At 42.7% G+C, this 19,811-nt stretch overlaps 1 protein-coding gene across 1 annotated transcript in view; it reads right to left on the minus strand.

Annotated features, from left to right (window-relative positions):
* CILK1 (ciliogenesis associated kinase 1) overlaps positions 1–19,811 on the minus strand; it is a 56,837-nt gene that overhangs the window by 10,991 nt on the left and 26,035 nt on the right. The window contains 5 exon segments of the mRNA XM_032593180.1: positions 1,094–1,262; positions 3,250–3,421; positions 4,532–4,664; positions 14,145–14,224; positions 15,219–15,340. Coding sequence (XP_032449071.1) covers positions 1,094–1,262; positions 3,250–3,421; positions 4,532–4,664; positions 14,145–14,224; positions 15,219–15,340 — 676 coding nt within the window.

Genomic DNA, 19,811 nt, shown 5'->3' on the forward strand with positions numbered 1-19,811 from the left:
CAGAATATTTGTGAATTTTATTCCCTGAAGGGCATTTCTGAGAGCTTTCCAACCCCAGCCACCCAAAGTTTATGGTACCAAATTATGCCTCTTTCTTTTCTGAGCCTTTGGAAACGTGCTTTTCTATAATTCTTTAACCCCCAACTGTCATCTCTCCAGTGAATTCTACTGTCACATTGGGTCCTATCTTCACATGTCCCTGTCACTTTTGTTTGGCCAAATCATCCTCTCTATTAGAACTGGTCACCTTCGTCATTCTGAGCAATGTAACTCACCAATGAGACAATTAGCAAACTTAAGCCTTGCAAGAGGCACGGGAGTGGTTGAAGCCACAGCATTACACGCCCCTCTGGATGCATTTTACAATCTAAGACAAAGTGGCCTGGGGGAAGGCAGATTGAGAAAACAGGAGGTAGGAGGCCAAGACCTACCATCTGCATGAAGGAACTGCAGTTGGTTGTACTATCTGTACTAGTTACTGGATGAGTGACTAGGGCAAACGGCTTATACTTTCTGAGACTCATTTTCTCACTTACACAGTGAAACAATACACATATTCATGGAATCTTCATAGGGTTAGAATCACGTAAAAACTAAAGCATCCACAAACTCTAAAGTGCTATAAAATGCTCATGGTGGTTATCATCCCAGCTCTATCTCATCTGTTGTTCTGTGTCATCTGTAAAAGGAGCAGGTTGGATTTTACAAGATATTTTCAAATTCCCTTTCACCGACCAGTACTGCCTTAGAAGCAAAGTGCTACATAACTTAACTGGAGAGAATATATTTGAAAACATTCTCCAAAGAAAGGTAAATATATCTGTTGTTTTCATTTCCATGTATGTGGTGAAAATGAAGTATGTGGCATAGAGCTATGCCAATTTTCAAGGCCACTATATTGCTTAAACCATTAACTATATACAGTGAGTTTCAAACTATTTTATGTTTTTATGTATTATACACCATTAATGACATTCAATATTATTTTTCACCCATAATACCAAATAAAATACTTCCTATGAGATTGATAAGAATTATTCAGAGTCAGATACGAACTTAATACGAAATGCATCAAACAGGAAATGGAAGAAAACCTGACTAGCTGTTGGCCGTTTCTTGGGATCCCACTGAAGCATGTCTCTCAGGAGTTGAATGGCTTCACTGCTAGCATTTGGAATCAGGGTCTTTAAGTTATTGGGTACGCACTGGGGCCAGCGGAAGTTCATTGCACTTGAAAGTTGGTAGCCTTCAGGCCAGTCGGTCTGAAACAAGGAAGAGAAAGAAAATGTTGCTTAGCTGATGTGTTGTGATAGTTTACATTCCGGTACACGTAGCCATAATGGAAAAGCAATCATATCATTATCGTGTTCATACAGTGTGGCACTGTGTGTGATGAAACCCAGGGGGATGCTAATGGAGAGACTACAAAGAACATGAAGTCTGGGCAACAGTGGAAAAGACACTGAATTTGCCACCAACTTGTTTATAACCTTAACACGAGATGGTTCAAATTAGTATTTTCCTAATTGTGTTCCATGAAACAGAGGTTTTAGAAACTGCTAATGAGAAATTTTGCAAGGGGGGGGGATAATAAAACAAAACACCTTGTCTCCAATTAAATAAATTTGTGATACCCTACATATTACAATATCCCAATCTTGAGGATTCAAAATAAATATGCTAAGAAGTCCAACAGTAAAAAAAGCTGTTTCACTCAGTCTAAAGGTCTCCACTGCATCATGCATCATTCCCATGGGACACTAAATTTTGGAGGATATGACAGAAAGTGATGAACAAATAATCTTCAAGGTCCCTTCTAGTTCAACACTCTACTATTTTAGAAAACACATTCTGGTATAATTGCTTTTATTTTTGTAAGGTAAAGTGGCACTAAGGCTAGATTATATGATTTATTCACTTAGATAGTTATGGGGTGCTTACTACATGCTTAGCCCTTGTTGGGTATCCAAAAATAATCCAATATAAATCCTGCCCTTAAGGATGCCACTGTCCAAAAAGAGAAAATGAATCATTTATTTAAAAACACAATAATTCAGAGAAAAAAGTGATCACGGTCACAAGCGAGGTACAGGCATCCAGAAAAGGGAGAGATTCTAGCAGGAGACTCTGGAAATCTTGAAGACGTGGCACTAAAGATTCCATTCAAACGATCAAAAAATTTTTGAGGGTCTGGTTTGTACCAGTGATGGTGCTAGGACCTGGGAAAATAACACAAGGCAAAGCCCTAGCCCTGGGTAAGCCTATGGTCCAGGGCACGGAGATGTACACAGACAATGAATGATATTACAACATGGAATACAGCTGAAATGGAGAGGAGACTACAGCAGGACGTAAGCAGTAACTTACAGGACGTAAGTTACTGAGGAGCCTGGAAAAAAGAGTGAAATTAGGTCAGTGAGACATTCACGCCGGTGGTGCAGAGCACGCCTGCGCAGGGCTTGGAAGTGGGGCGCCACAAGAGCAGAGCCGAGGGCGCAGGTACCCCATGGGAGAGAGGCCATAAGAGTGAAGAAGGCTGTGAGGTGGGGACTCAGCAGATATTTTAGCAGGGAGGTCGGAAACCAGGGCTGACGTTTAGCTAGGGGAATCTAGCTGCAAGATAAACTGGGGGCAGGGCTTGTGGCGAAGATGCCCCAAACATAGGCGGTGGGGCAGTCACGGCTGGCCTGCGCTGGCGGTAGTGGGGCTCCCAGGTGAGAGCTGGGCATGATGCTGTGGCTGCTTGCATAAGGGGAAGAGAGTGTAAGAGAGAGAGAGAGAGAAACTCAGACCGAAGGCCGGCGTGCTGGGATTACGTGGGACAGTGGGCACAAACGGGCAATGGGGAAGGAAGATAGCCGGGAGTAGGCAAAACACAATCTGTGTCCGATGTGTTGAGTCCAAGGTGATGGCGAGGGCGGGAGGAAATCTCACAGTCGGGTAAATACGTGAATGCAGTTAAAAGGAGGGATTTCATTCAGGAGACTTCAGAACGGATGCAGGAGTCATAGCCATGATGATAAGAGATGGTGGAGAGAAGAGCAGAGGGAACCATAACACATACACTGAAGAGCAGGAGGGACGGAGGCAGCTGCTTCTGCAAACAAGGGCAGGGAAGGATCACTGAGGTGGAAGGAAAGACTGCAAGACCAGCAGGTGATCCACGGGGCCAGAGCTCTCCCGGGTGCAGGAGAAGGAGCAGGAAAAGCTGCTGGCTTTAGCCAACAGGCCTTTGTTCCCTAGCATTACCTTTTTCGGTGTCCCCAACAGTTGGCAAATTTTGAAGATGGTGTCAATTTCACTGGCCCCAGGGAAGAGTGGCCTGAGGGTGTACACTTCTGCCATGATGCAGCCCACTGCCCAGATGTCAATGGGGGAGCTGTAGTTGGTAGACCTCAGGAGCACTTCTGGAGCCCTGTACCTGGAGGGACAAAGGAACTGCTGGTTATTGCTTCTCCAGGTCAGAAGTTCAATGACACACTACAATCAATTCTCAGTGAAAAGCATTCTATATTTCCTTTTTTAAGTCTTTATTTATTTATTTTGAGAGAGACAGTGCAAGCAGGGGAGGGGCGGAGAAAGATGAGAGAGCGAGAATTCCAAGCAGGCTCTGCATTCTCAGTGCAGAGCCCGATGTGGGGCTCCAACTCAGGAACCAAGCGATCATGACCTGAACCGAAGTTGGACACTTAACAGACTGAGCCACCCAGGCGCCCCAACCTTGTTTCTAATTTCTGTCTAGCTCAGTGTGGTAGGTGGACTCAGGAAGCCTTGGTGGCTGCTGTGGATGCTGTCATATACTAGGGCTTCTCTGTTTCGTGGTATTTTCACTGAGCATTTCTCTCCATGACTCTTCTGTACAGCATCCTTGAGAAATAGTAAGAGTGAGGAAGAGAGAAGAGATAACATAAAACTTGTTGTGTGTAGGCCACTTCTTGGTCATGGCCAGCTGCTTAAATTCTTGGGGTCTGAAAGTTTTAACAATAGCAATTAGCTGCTTTTTTCGGACAGGTCTTTGGAGAATCTTCTATACAACTCTTCTAGGAAATAGTCTTTCGTGAGGGCTATATAAAATATTATTTATATCAGGGGGAATTATTTACAGCACAAGCTTTTAAACCTGGTACAACACCAATATACCTACAAATATGTGTTTCAAATTGTACTGTTTTTGTTAGTGAAGATTTAATATTTGTGACATTCAAATTATCCTCAGCATAATAGTATATATTTTTTAAATTTTTAAAAAATGTTTTATTTTTTATTTTTGAGAGAGAGAGGAGGGGGAGAGAGGGAGAGAGAGAATGAGCAGGGGAGGGGCAGAGAGAGAGGGAGACACAGAATCTGAGGCAGGCTCCAGGCTCTGAGCTGTCACTGCAAAGCCTGACATGGGGCTTGAACTCACAAACTGTGAAATCATGACCTGAGCCAAACAAGGTATGACGCTTAACCAAATGAGCCACCCAGGTGCCCTATAATGGTATATTTTTAAAGAAGTGCAATTAAATAATTTTGAGGAAAGAGTATTTACCATCTGGTGGATACATAGTCTGTGTATGGGGGTCTTGATCGGATCTCTCGGGCCAACCCGAAGTCTGCAATTTTCACAAGTTCTGGGCCCATGCAGAGGAGGTTCTCAGGCTTTAAGTCCCTATGAAAGAAGCCTGTGGAGACAGTGGAGAAGGAATCCAAATGCACGTTTGCTCCCACATTGCTCTTTCCAGCTGTATTTCTCTTTTTGTAATAGCTGTAACTTGAAAAGTAGCCTGGAATGACACTGAAGGCTCTATGCACAGGACTTCTTTCATTTCCCACTGATGAATTCAAAATGTAAAACAGTTCAAAAGCTGATCTTCATAATTTCTTTTTTTTTTTTTTTTTTCCAAGAGAGAAAACAGCTTTTAAATGATCAAAACTCAGTTGTGGGCTGAGAGAACTTTGCAAAAAGAAATTGTCACTCAAGGAAAAAAAAAAAAATCATGCCTACCCTGGCCAAGTCAGCCAGAAAGAATTTGAGATTAAAACCGTTTCAAAAGACAAAAGTCTTACGAGTTCTGAGAGTTTATGTCACAAGAAAACCACAAATGCAATTTTTGATTAAGGAACAAGAGATCTGAGAATATGACCTACTCATATCTGAGATTCTGGTGTGTTGCAACAAATGTTTAAGTGTTAAATGTTTATTATTTGCCTAACGAAGGAGAAAAGGTGTATCTGCAGCATACATTGTGAAAGGCAAAGACAGCTCATCAAATGGGAATCCTGTCTCAGTTGCAGCAGAGTTTTGGGGGTGTGTGCAGGTCATTCAACATGCGAACCTCCAACTGTTGCACTCCAACACCCACTGATCGGTGATAAATGCCTCTGAATAAATGCCTCTGAAAACCTAAAACCTTCCACTTGTACAGAGCATCATTGACAGAGACATCATCCTATGTGACTCTAAATCTCACTGGAACACAAAAACTGGAAATACAACTCCGTGAATGCTGCTGATGGTGTTATTTGTCCTGTGCTGTCATTATCAATGTTGTGAAAGGTGGATCCCAACTAGCACATTATGGGAGTAATCACTAGCCAGCACAGAAGAGCCACACTATTCCTTGACAACCTCTATGCTAAAAACGCTCAGATCTACATCTCTGATGTGCCTTTCCTACCCTTCTCTGGACCTGCGTCTCCAACAGGGTATGTCACTGTCTCCCCCCATTAACCTGTTCCAAACCACTTTTCTCCTCTCCCAAATCATCTCTCCTTCCCAAACCTTTCGATAAGATATCCCAGTTTCTTGTAGTTATATTGGATCCTTCCCAAACAGCCATGGAAATATGTTCTGTTTCTCACCCAAATATCTCCATCTGACCCCTCCTGCCCTTTTATACTCCTTTCTCCTAAATCTTTGCTTTCCTCATCCATCCCTACACTGCCACTTTCTGGTAGGCCTTTCTCACCCCAGCTTCTCTGGATTACTACACTTCCTGATAATTTAAACACTGTCTTTCCCTTGTCACTGACACACACACACACACACACACACACACACACACACACAAGCATCCATGACTCCTTTAAGTTATTTAAGAAGCTTGAACTCCTTTCAGTCTACCTACAGAGATAGACTTCTTTTCTAATACTTATCACCAGTATGTGTAAAGTGTGTTCCAATCACATAAAATCCCTCATTTCCTTCAGGTTCACTGCGTCTATTCCCATTAACAATGTTGTACCCTTGTTCCTTTTTATCTGTGTCAATCCCAATCTTTGCCATCCTTTGAGACCTGTTTTGAGTTTCCCTTCTTCCAGGAAGCCATTCAAACTATGCTAGCCTTCTTCACTCATTCATCCTACCAATAAATATTCACTGAGGGCCCACTCCAGCCCAGGTACTATGTGAGGCTCTGTGGATTCAGAAGCAACTTCAATGGGCATAGTTCTTGCCCTGGTGGACATGACAGGCTCTCCCTTCTGAGCTTGAGCAGACTCTACCATTTTCAAGTATATTGACTATCTCTCTATAATTAGATGGAGCACTTTAAGGGTAGAGGCTACAGATCTATTTCTTCTGAATGCCTAGCACTGTGGCAGGAGCATGATGGTTTCATATTATTGACAGAACAAAGGACTTCAGTAGGTTTGTAGGGAACATGAAGGAGCTTAATGAAGACAAATCTATCTTGGTCAAGTAGACAGGGACAACAGAGGGAAGACTAGGAGGCAGGAAGTCTCACAAGATAGCAACTGAGAACTGAGAAGAGCAGTGACCCTGAAGTAGTGTGGGAGACATTGAGGGCTCAGAGCAGGAAGTCCTCAGCATGGGGGGAGTTCCAGCAGGACTAAATCTACCAGTCAAGGCTATTTCCCCAAAACCCTCTCTGCTCTAGAGGAAGGGGAGGGTAACTGTGATGTAGTCATACTTGAACATGCACTAGATGTCATGCACTATGGAAAGCAACAGTGTTTTTTAATCAAAAGACACTCCTCTCTGTTCACCTGGTGAAGACACCAGAGCTTGGTATCAGGTCACACTCCAAATGGATGGTATTATGGCATAATGATGCATCTGCAGGCAAATGGCTAAGATGCACAAAATAAATATAAGTACAGAGCACACAGAAGAGGCTGAAAGTGCAGAAGGGATCATATATATTCAAGAGGGCCACAAGTGAGAAGAGGAAGTACCTTTTGCACCAAACGACTGCTTCTGTTTTCCATTATCCAAGGCATAGAGAAGATCAAAGGAGTCCTACCTGGGTTAGACCAGAGATAGGCACAGGGAGTTGGCTATTTGCATATGTGTATGCATATGCATATGTGCCTTGTTTGTATGGGAAGAAAAAAAATACATGTATATATTCCATTGCTTCATTCTTTATCCCGCCATTATACCAATGTATGCCTTATGGCCTTCTTCACACCAATCCCTTAAGTATCCTAACCAAAGTAATAGTAAATTAAACCTAATTTATAGTAAGAACCAAACTTGAGGCTATCAGTATACTCAAAGGGTAATGCAGTATTTGTCAAGGATGGCCTTTAAAATGGAAGAAAACAATTTTTTTAAATGTTTATTTATTTTTGAGAGAGAGAGAGTGCAAGCAGGGGAGGGGCAGAAAGAGAGAGAGACACAGAATCTGAAGAAGGCTCCAGGCTCTGAGCTGGCGGCACAGAGCCTGATGCGGGGCTCAAACCCACGGACTGTGAGGTCATGACCTGAGCCGAAGTCAGACGCTTAACTGAGTCACCCAGACGCCCCAAAAACAATTTTTGATGCGGATAAGTTTGGATGGCTTATTATCAGACAAATTAAAATAAAGATTGTTAACGCACACTAGAGTGGGCAGTTTCTAAGACTCAGCATAACTGAGTCATCGTGTTCGGACCCTCTGTTCTTCAGAGCACGCTCCAGCTCCCAGAAGGCCTGATTGTATGCTCCCATCTTGGAACCGGCTTAAGAATGTGCAAAGACACAAGCAGTTATCAGAGAGTGACCTTTCGTCAGTGCACGCAGGAAGACTTATGTCACCCTGAAAATATATGAACTGTGGGTCCTCTCTTCCTAAACACTCAGAGAGCCTTAAAAACACACCAGTGAAAAAAAGAAATAACAAACATCATTTTCTTACTGAACAGATGGGAAAAGTGAGTCACCGGAGCTGGTGAAGGTGGGGCGGTGGTTAATTATTCACAATCTTATAAGAATGTACTAGAGCTAATGTACTACTCTGCTCTACTCTGTCCCTCTCAATCCACACAGTTAAATCTTGGTTTGTGGTTCTAGTCCTTTCAAGTCCAGATGGACGCTGTTTCTCTTCTTAGACTCCCCATTTCTCCTCTATTTGGGTGAAATTATTATTTCCAAACTTATGTGGCATTTCCCTTATAGTGAGTCATTTGTCCTCCAGCCTCCAAGCCCCATGGCAAGCTCCCTCTGCACCCACGTGTAACACCCACCTCAACAAAGTTGCACCTTATCCTTGCTCAGTTCATCCCATTACATCGACTTGTACCGGGATACACCTAACCTCTTGCACTCTGGACCTTGTACCTTGCTTCCACTATAGGTCATGTTCCTGTGAGCACTAACTACCTCCTCCCATCAGTCAAGCTTTATCCGGTCCCTCACTGCTAACTCCTCTTTAATCCTACTAGAACAGATGCACTAATAAAATGAGGAGCATGAAGATTCTGGTCCCCTGTGTATCTGTCTAAGCGGCTTCACGTTCTCTAGATCATACTTCAGGCCCAAAACAATCAGAGGAACAACGGCTAGGAAAAAAACTAACTGCAAACAGACTTTTAAAAATGACTAATGAAAACTGTATTTGTCAGCTGACATATGCTGTTTGTTAGACTGTATTTGAGTATAAGCCTTTTATAACTAGAAAGCATTTGTGAATATATCTGTAGAAGACCTAGCCTCCTGTTCTTTCCATTACTAAATTAGCTATTATTAGCCTTATACCGATGAGTTCTACTCCTTGGTAACTAAAATTATAAGACCCTCGTGTCATGTACATTTATTATTCATCTCTATTTTGACAAAACATTATAATTTCCATATGAGAGGCAATACAGCATAGTGGTTAAGTGTGGAGACCAATCGGGTTGCCCAGTTTCAAATCCCAATTCTGTTCACTGTCTGGCAGATCACTTAGGCTCTCTGTGCCCCATTTTCCTAATCTGTAAAATAGGAAAAAATAGCCTCTACCTTAAGGGCTTGTTTTGCAGGACCAAATTCGTTAATTTTGCAAAGCTCATAGAGCTGTGCTTGGCATGCTGGCACCTTGCAAGACCTTGTCATTATTAGTAGTATGAATCCTTTCATTTTACCCCCCAACAGGGGGGTGGGCAGACACAGCTGCATTTTTTTGCACAGAAGAATGAAGGCTTATGAAGCTAGTCATGCACTTCACCTGTGAGGAGCTAGTGCTAAGCTCTGATCCAGTTCTTAGCCAGGTACGTGTTCTGCTGATGTGTGCACTGGAGCTTGCAACAATAAGCCCACTTCTTCCTCTGGGCTTCTGATTCACAATGGAAATGCTTACAGCTGGGTCATTCAGACAACATGCAAAGGCCAAGTGCTATCAAGATAAGAATCTTCCTGTTCAAAACTGCTTGGCTTCCAGAAGACAGGAACAGACCTTCGATTTAATTTCAGGGTACCCCATGCCAGTCAAATAAAAGAGGGATTTTTCCCTTTCATCCTGGCAGAAACTGTGTTGTGCTTACTTTTCATTAACAACCCTTGGGCAAGGGAAAACATCCAGCCACAAAGAAGGCTTTCTCTCCTCCGCCACATTCTGTTAATGATGAACCTGATATGCATATATGGAAATAACCAGTGAATACCTAAGCAATCTGAATTTATGCAGTGCGCCTTCCTGCTGTGGAAGCTGTAGCTTCACAGATATTACTGATTTACACCTACAATGTTTTCCTCAAGAAGGCCATTAGGACAGCAACACACAGAAAGGCCAAGGGCTGACTCAAGGTCATGCAATGCAAGGCAGTAGTGAAACACAGAAGCAGAGAACCACTTCTTAGGGCAGAACACTGTCGTCCAAGCTAGCTAAGGCATTCTTGATTGCTTGCACAGGTAAGTGTGAGCTGGATATTTGTAAGGGCAGGTCAAGGATGAAGCAAGGCTTGCATTAATTATTAATTCTGACAAAGTACATATGCTTTGGCATTGCTCAATCAGTACCAAGTGGAGTCATGTTTTCATTCCCTGGGGCAGGGTTGGGGGGGGGGAAGTACTCAGTGACATGAACTATGGCCATAGCAACTACCTGCAGCGCTCTTCTCCCCTCTCAAAGGAGTCTACTCTCTAGGGGCAGAATGCACCTTCTCACAGTGAGAACAAGCTAACAAGACAAATTACAGCTGATTTAGATGATTTTTTTTTCCCATTACTGGAGGAAAGGGATAGATACTACGGAGTTACATGTGCACTTAACCAGAGTCAAGTCAATACCACATAAAAACCATTATACAGTTTCTGAAATCATGTATCAATAAAAATGAAATCAGACCTGTAAAATTAAATCCATCCCACCTACAATTATTATTGCTATTTTTTTCACCTCTTATTCCTTTGTTTTCCTTGAGAGAAGATGGGTTTTTCTAGTGAAGCATGGCAAATAGGCACAGATATCTGAGCTAATCTCCTCCCTGCTTTGTTGCAGTGGAGTCTTTGACAGGGCTTCAAACCTCTCTGAACCTCAGTTTCTTCTTCTTTGGAAGGAATAGCTACCATCTGTCCTTTCTAACTAAGAAGTTGGCAAGGAAATAAGAAAGGTGACAGATGAAATGTTATTAAGCTCAAACTAGAACTGGGCACTCAACAGCTGGGGAGAAGTGTCCACAAGAATATTTGGTAGCAGCAGTGGTGCTAAGAGCAAAGGTATTCTGACTTGCTGCATGAACTGAGCCTTCCCTTGCACTGTCTTCATACGCAATCCAAGTGTCCAAGGAGTGTAAGAGAAACTGAGAGTGCAGAGCTTCAAAGAGCTGTTGTGTCACAATAGTATCTGGATGCTAAATTACAGGATACAAATATGTATTGCATGTGCACACATTCATGGGCATTTGTGGGTGTGGATGTGTGCATGTGTGAGTGTGTGTGTGTGTGTGTGTGTTCATTTGATGGGATTAGATAGAGACCCAGGTAGAAGGCTACAAGTTCTTTCTGGCAACAAACACCTGAATCTCATGAAAAGCAACCAAAAGGAAAAGAAGGGAAAGCCAATGAATATTAACTTTCTTTTAGGTCCACTTCTCAGTTTCCAGTACTGAGCAAACAGCCCAGTAACTCAGATGCTATGACTGTCCCTGTGTGAAAACATTCTGGTTGACCTTTCTCTTTTGAGAATCTAATTTATAGTAAGAACCAAAGTAAGAACTTTGATCTCTCATCATATCCTTTTCCCAGGCTCTTAAACCTAGTAAGTTACCCTTCTCCCCCTATTTGTCCCTCAGACACCATACCAGAAGTTTTTCATGTTTTGCAAATTCATGCCATCCTTCATGAATTCTGGTAACTGAAGGTTCTATCAATGCCAGCAGATCAGGCTGACCTTCCCCCCCGCCACACACACACATAATTATTTCTCTATTGTAGCAAGAATATTTAAGGTTTACTCTCTTAGCAACTTTCAAGTATATACCACAGTATTATTAGTTATAATCACAACACCATACATTATATCCTTATTCATCTTCTAACTGAAAGTTTGTGCTTTTTGACCAACATCTCCCTACTCTCCCTACCCCCCAGCCCCTGTTAACTACCATTCTATTCTCTGTCTCTGCAAATTTGGCTTTTTTAGATTTCACACATAAGTGATATCATGCTGTATTTGTCTTTCTCTGACTTGTTTCATTTGCACATGATGTCCTTGGGTCCATCCAAGTATTATCAATTATAATTAACCTATAACATTGTGTGGGAAATTCTCAGTCATTGTTTCAAATATTTGTTCCATTCTTTTCTCTCTTCTCCTTCTGGTATTCCCATTACATGTATGTTTCACCTATGTAGTTGCCCCACAGGTCTTGAGTATTCTGTTCTGGGTTTTTTTTCCCCCATATTTTTTCTCCTTGTTTTTCAGTTTTGGAGGTGTTTACTGAGATAGCCTCAAGCTCAGAGATTCTTCTCCTCATCTGTATCCAGTCTACCAATAAGCCCATCAATGACATTCTTCATTTCTATTACAATGTGTTAGATCTCTAGCATTTTTTAAATCCTGTCTAAGAATTTCCATCTCTCTGCTCAAATTGCCTGTGTGTTCTTGCATGCTGTCTACTCTATCCATTAGAGCCCTGAGTATTTTAATCATAGGTGTTTTAAATTCCTGGTCTGACAGTTTCAACAACACTATCATACTGAGACTGGTTCTGATGCTTGCCTGTCTCTTCAACCTTAATTTTTTGCCTTTTAGTATGCCTTCTGTTTTTTTCTTCAGAGCCAGACATGTTGTGCTGGGTAGATGGAAGTGCTCTAAATGGGCCTTTATTAATGTGTTGGTGAGGTTTGAGGAGAATGAAGAAGCTCTGGGGTCCTATGATTAGGTCTCAGTCTTTTGGTGAGCCTGTGGAGGCTGACCTTTTACTAAAAACTTTTTACTGGAATTGGTTCACAAGTGGACTCAGTCTTGCATATTACTCGATTATTCAGTATGTGCCGAGGCTGACATGGATTTGCACAGATAGCCTCTCTGTGTGTTTCATTTAGTCTCTACCAAAGGACTACTTAGAGGGGAAGAGGGAGGCTGGGAAGGATCCCAGGTGACCTATGCCACCAGCTGTGACACAATGTCTTTTCTACTCACTGCCAATTTGTGTCAAATCTGTACCGACTGTATTATCAAAGGGCTTCCACCCAGGTTCCTTATTGGGTAATGAAACTCATCTGCTGGCGCAATATTTGCAATGGCAACAATATCCTTAGGCTGGGGGTGAATGGCTTTCTGCCTACGCAAGATCAAACGCGTGGCGCATCTGTCTATAAAGTTAAAGTGACTTCAGATGACCCCCTACAGAACTCTTGGCTACACCAATGGACACGTCCATCCCATGGTTCTGTGCTTATAAGAAGGTGGGTGTGCGTCCAGTTAGTGGCAGAGATGTAGTAACACTCCAGGTATTTGCTAGAAAATATAGCCTCAAAGTCATTGCTACTCAACACCTTTCAAAAGCTCAACCAAGAACAATAGTATTTATTGGAGAATTTCCTGAAGGGTATGTGGCCATCCATTCCTCTAGATATTCTAAATCTCTCCTTGAACTATCCAGACCATCCCTACAATGAATCATACTGGGCCCCATTAGAACTGTTTTCTCTGATCAGGTGATGTAACTGGCCTAGAAAGAGGGATACAACATGAAACTGCTCTATGTAACTTGTCACTTCATTTTTGCCATGAAGTCACATTACATACTGTCACGTCTATAAGGATCCACGAGAGAAACCTCTCTGGTCTTAGTTCTAAGAACAGTTCCGCTTCTCTTGGGCAACTGGACCGTTTTTACCGGATTGGGACGGGGGGAGTGGGTAACTATGTTGGATGCAGTTGGTCATGTTTCCCATTTTGCTCAGAATGCTCAGAATTAAATCTGTAGCCTGCTTCTTTTACTAATCAGAACTTGCTGACACGCATTTTGCTGATTAACTCCCCCGCTCCCCCCAGCTATATCTATACCTTGTTTTGTCTTGTCTTTCTTTGCTCATTTTTAATGATTTTATTTTCCTGTGTTGAATAAATTTTGTTAGACCATTTTTTAATATTAGGAAAATGAGAAGCCACAGCAAAGCAGCAGATTAAACATAACACGTGAAATTTCTCTGAATTCTAATCTTAGGTTTCTCATTAATACACCAGATAATGAGCAGGAATAAATTTTAGATCTATGACAAGCTTAATGTTAAAGCCTAAAGAATAAGAACACACAGACATGATAAATAATGAGAGAAATTCAGAAATCAAGTTATGAAAGATAACGTATTCCAAAACCCACTGTCAGCCTCTCAACTCTTTCAGCCTTTTCTGGGAGTCCATTAACAAAAGGCCCTGATGCTTCCTGTATCTTCTACCTGATGACAACATTTCACTGCTATTAAAAACACAGTACTCCAAATCACCTACCGTGTTTGTGAATAAATGCAAGTCCTTGTAATATCTGATACATGATATTCCTTATAGCAGATTCAGGAAACAACTTATTTCTGTATGGGGCAGAGGAGGAAAAAAGTCGTAAGTCTAGATTTACATATGAATCTGAATACCCTGTGTTCATGTTCTTTTGGTTATATAGTAAGATTTTAAGAAAACATTTGTTCAGACACTAATCTGACCAGATCCTCCGATAATAAAGACCAAAGAGAAACAACCATTTGTCCACACAAGATGGCTACCTTGTAAACACTGGTGTATTGGTATATTGGTAATTAGTATATTCAGTTATGTTACAAAGAGATTAAAAATCATAGTAACCACCCCCCCCAAATCCCTCCAATCTATCATATAAAAATCTTCTCTCTTCATAATATAAAACAAAACTTCAAAAATTTTAATGGGGACAATCTGAGGTCTTCCAGATAAAGTCCTTATGAAACATAGTGGATCCTGCCATATTCCCTTGGTTGGGCAAACCTTACAGCTTCAGTGTTGCTAGTGACAATGAGGATGGCATTTGTTCACCGAATCCACGCAGAGAAGCTGTGAACGGCACTCACTTGCCACTAGAAAAATATACCCCAGGGTTCTACATGGTTCACTTTCAGAGTTAAAAATGACCATAGCAGGTGAGTTTTTTATTAGTGTCCTCTTCCCAACACATAAGCCCCTGAGCACTATAGCAAGAAAGGAAGTGCAGTCAACCTACAAGTTTTCAGTGGAGGTCTCAAAATAAACAAAGCTGTCACACCCTGACCTGTAATTGTTCTGCCCATGTTTCCTTGTGGGAATGAGGGCTGCAGAGGACCTGTTCAATCTGAGCTTCTCTGCGTGAATAACCCACCGAAACATGAAAACGGCTGCACTGAAAGTAGCTTCTGTGATGCTATCATGAGGCCTCCAAAGCAGGAATGTGGGTTGGGCCCCTCATCTAATGGGCAGCTTTAAACAGTGAAGCCTAAGTAGCACGACTGCAACAAACAACAAAAGAAAACCCATCCACTTTGCATATTTATTTCTAAGTCATGATGACCCAGACTGTACCTTTCTTTAATGAGCTGGTAAAGATTTTCCTTCATGTATTCGAAGATAAAATAAAGATGATCATTTTCCCTGATAACTTCTTTTAATTTTACAACATTGGCGTGGTTGAGCTTCTTTAAAGACTGAAAGGCAAGGGGAAAACACAAAAAATTGGAGGAAATCTGCTGTTGAGAAAGAAAAGTAATCCCACATATACTTAGGAAGAAACATCTAATTCCAGAACCTCAGAAATGCCGCAATTCCTATTTTATTGACAATTTAACAAATGGTATTTCTCTGAAGTCAATAACAACTTTATGTAGAAAACTGTTTTGATTAGCTGACTAGAAAGTAAGCACTTGATTATTACTGGTATTTCTGGCTGCATCCTGCGCCAGGCAAGGGGCCAGACCTATTTTAGGTGCAGTCCCTCCAGATGATGGAATTCATGCCATGAAAATGGCCAGAAGGGAACAAACTGGAAGCTGAAGCTTTGGTTGTTCGTATTAGAGAAGGCAGCTGCTCTGGGCTGAGATGACCAGCCAACAGTCTGCAGACCCTTTGGACAGGAAATTGTTCAAATAGACAAGAGGCTCATAGCCCAAGGTTCTCAATTTCCCTCTGACTCATGTGTGTCCATGAGGCACACAGCACTCCTTACGATGTGAGTTTTAAAGGAGAAAGGAGGAGGAGAAATCTCACTGCAAAGACCCTGAAGTGAGATGGGAGAAATAGCTCTGCTTCTAAGAACAGCAAAGGCAAAAATGTCAGGCAGGGGATGAGAAACAAGAGGGTGGCTCAGAAAATGGGGCGTGACCTGATTCTTCATCTTGGCGCACATGCAGTTTTCCTGTTCCTGGCACATCCATGTGAGTACAGCCACGCGTACACTATTTTCTGTTTGCATTATTAATTTTGTTGATGGGGAAAGAGTACACTTTTGTATTTGTGAGCAGCGATCCTGTTCATGTACGACAGCTAGAGAAACTGCTGGTTTGCTCACCAGATGGTCAGAACCTGATTGACAGTCTCCTTCAAGGGAGCCTCAAAGGGCTGTTGGACAGTGGGATGAGCTGTTCAATTCCAAAAGGCTTTTCCTCACAGAAGTGACTCCAATAAGAATACACTGTAAAGCCCTCCTTATGTTTGACATAGCATGAATAGGGGTCCAGCAGAGAGAGAGGGAAACACAGAATCTGATGCAGGCTCCAGGCTCTGAGCTGTCAGCACAGAGCCCAATGGGGGGCTCAAACTCACAAATCGCGAGATCATGACCTGAGCCAAAGTTGGACGCTCAACCGACTGAGTCACCCAGGTGCCCCTGCAAATATCCAAATCTAGAAAGACAGTAATAACGCACCCAAAGAATCAGAGCTTGGGAGTGCTATAATATGATAGAGTAACTTCAAGCAGCTGGGAAGGGAGAGGAAATGTGGCCAGTGAATGAGAACAAAATAAAACTCTTCAGGAGGTTCTTCCCTGAAAGACAAGCTCCCACCAAGGAGCCCCTCTGGCAGGAAATCCTCAACCAAAGGACAGATCCTTCTAGAATCACCCAACGTGGCTGATTACCTGTTTCAGTTAAGTTGGCTTCCACGTTCTCCAAAAGTAACAAGCACAAACATTGCTTGGCTTGTAAGTATTCACCCTGTGGCCTTCTTTTCTACCTATTTGCTTAAAACGCATCACTGCAATGGCTGAGATGCCCAGTGGATAAGCAGAATGAATGGGGCAAATTAATTCAGGGGAAAATGAAGTAGGTTTTTAAGCTTTTCGAGAAGGGGATTCTAGGCAAGGAGTAGGGTACCTTCCATGCTTGGCCTGATATATGTTTTGAGCACAAATTGCTGGCTAAGAAGTCTAAGAAGGGCTAGCAGTTCTTGTTTGTTTGTTTGTTTGTTTCTTCTTCTTTTAATGTTTATTTTGAGAGAGAAAGAGAGCTTGAGAGGTCGAGTGGAGGAGGGGCAGAGAGAGAGGGAGAATGAGAGAATCCTGAGCAGGCTCCATGCTGTCAGCATAGAGCCCAATGCAGGGTTCAAGCCCACGAACTGTGAGATTATGACCTGAGCCGAAACCAAGAGTCAGACACTTAACCGAATGAGCCACCCCCGTGCCCCTTGCAGTTTTTTTCTGAGCAAGGATCACGGGCAAGTTAAAGTCTACATTAGTTTAATATAAAAGGGATTAATTGTGTGGGGGGAATTTCATGTGACTCATTTTACAGATAGAAGGCATCTTATTTTGGCCCAGGAAGAGTTTATAAGGAGAGGAAAAGGCAGGACAATTAGAGCAGAGAAGCAGAAATAGCAAATTAAACCCAGGTCAGCAGTCCTAATAGAGATTATTTATCCCCATTTGGGTGACGGTTCTTAACTATTAACAAAACTGCAATGTATTATTGCTCCCCAAAGGTACCCTGGGGCAGAAGACACAGTCCTTGCCTAGATGAGGCAAACAGCCTAATAGGGAAGAGAGGACACAAATACAAAATCCATAAAACAGAATAAGGGAGATCTTCTTAGGGTCAAGAGAATGACAGAGACAAGGAACATCAGAAACATTTCAAGAAGGAGCAATCAGCAAACCCTGAGTGGTCAGTGAGTATGTCATCTGAAATGTGACTTGAAGGAAGAATAGCATCCAGATAAAGAAGTCAGTGGAAGGGAAAGAGTGAGTCCTGAAAGAAGCCCTTCTTAGGTATGGGCGTGGGAGTGGGGGGGAAGTCGGCTATGCCTGAGGGACGAGAACTACCCCAGTTAGGTTCTGAAGGAGGCTCGCCCAGAAGACTTCAACTGGGGAAGTGGGCAGGGAAGGCACTGTTTGGATGCCAGGTATACACCCACTGAAGCTAACAAATGTGGGTTTGAAACAAAGCTCTGTGGCTTAGAGTTGTATTTACCTCAAGCCAAGTTACTGAGTCTCTGGGCCTGAGCTATTCTCAGCAGCAAACTCAAGATACTAAAATTTTCCTCATGGGGTAGTTGTGACGATAAAATAAGACAGTGCATGTAAAGCACCTAAGGTGCTTCCTGGCTCATAATAGCTTCTCAGTAAACGGTACGTAGTGTGTGAACAGCTGAATGGAATGGAGATCTTTCTGGGAGCAGCACACAGGAGGGGTGAGATATGGAGGGAGTGAGGTCACGCAGGCACCTGCAATGAGCTGCAGTTTGTGGGTGAAGGAGTAAATGATAATTAACAGAAGAGGGGAAAAACAGGACGACTGGGGAAGCAGACATTCTAGAAAATTTAGGCACTGATGTCCACTAAGCAGCTGGATATATGGGCCTGAAACAGGTGTCAGCAAGCTTTTCTTAAAGGGACTGAGAATAAATATTTTAGGCTTTCGAGGCTATGTAGTCCCTGCTGCAACTACTCAACCTTGCCATCAAAGCATGAAATCAGCCATAGGCACTACAGCAACAAGTGGGCATGGCTGTGTTCCAATAAAATTGCATTTACAGGAACAGGACGTGGCCACTCATCAACCCCTGGTCTAATGCGTACACAGGATAAGAGATTTGGTGAGACCACTGAAGCAAGGCAAAGATATGAAATTACTCAGGAGGAGGTTCAGAGCAAAGAAGAAAATTGCTAAGGATGGAATGTAAGAAATCATCACTATTTAAAGGGTGAACCACGGAGCACTTGCTGAGGCAAGAAAGAGGTGGGACAGCTGGACAAAAGCAGAGTTACACAGTCCTGGGAGAGGACAGCATCCAACACCACAGGCATAAAAATGTCTGAAAAATGAACTGGATTTGGCAACAGGTGACTTTTAGGACAGCAGCTTCAGTAGAGGTGCAGGGGCAGATGCCTGATTCAATTACATGGAAAGTCCATGGCAGGTGGGGAAATGATGGCAAAGGGAGAAGGGAAGGGGTGGAAGGAAAGGGAAGGGGTGGAACCTCCCGGAGAGAGAAGGCTGAGGCTGATTAGGGAGAATGGCAGGCACGTGTATTTATTTATAGGCTGAAGAGAAGGAGCCAGTGGAAAGGAAGAGCTTAAAGAAATGGGAAGGTCCAGGGGCGCTTGGGTGGCTCAGTCGGTTAGGCAGCAGGCTCTTGATTTCGGCTCATGTCATGATCTCATGGTCGTGGGATTGAGTCCGATGTCAGGATCCGTGCTGAGTTTGGAGCCTGCTTGAGATTCTCTCTCTCTCTCTCTCTCTCTCTTTCTCAAAACAGACAAACTTAAAAAAAATAAAAGAAATGGGATGATTCACAATAGCCAGAAGGTGGGGAGCAACCCAAGTGTCCACCAATGGATGAATGGATAAACAAAATGTGGTCTGTACCTACAGTGGAATATGATTCTGCCTTAAAAAGGAAGGAAATTCTGACACACACTAAGACACGAACCTTGAAGAATCTTGAAGACTTTATGCTAAGTGAAATAAGCCAGTCACAAAAAGACAAATGCTGTAATGATTCCACTTACATGAGGTACCCAGAGTGGTCAAAGTCATAGAGACAGAGAGTAGAATGGCAGTTGCCAAGGGTTGGGGGATTGGTCACGAGGAGTTACTGTTTTGTAGGTAGAGTTTCAGGTTTACAAGATGAAGGGAGTTTTAGAGGTGCCTGGAGGCGAAGGCTGCATAGCAGTATGAACGTA

The sequence above is a fragment of the Lynx canadensis genome, chromosome B2, assembly GCF_007474595.2.
Source record: "Lynx canadensis isolate LIC74 chromosome B2, mLynCan4.pri.v2, whole genome shotgun sequence".
NCBI lineage: Eukaryota > Metazoa > Chordata > Mammalia > Carnivora > Felidae > Lynx > Lynx canadensis.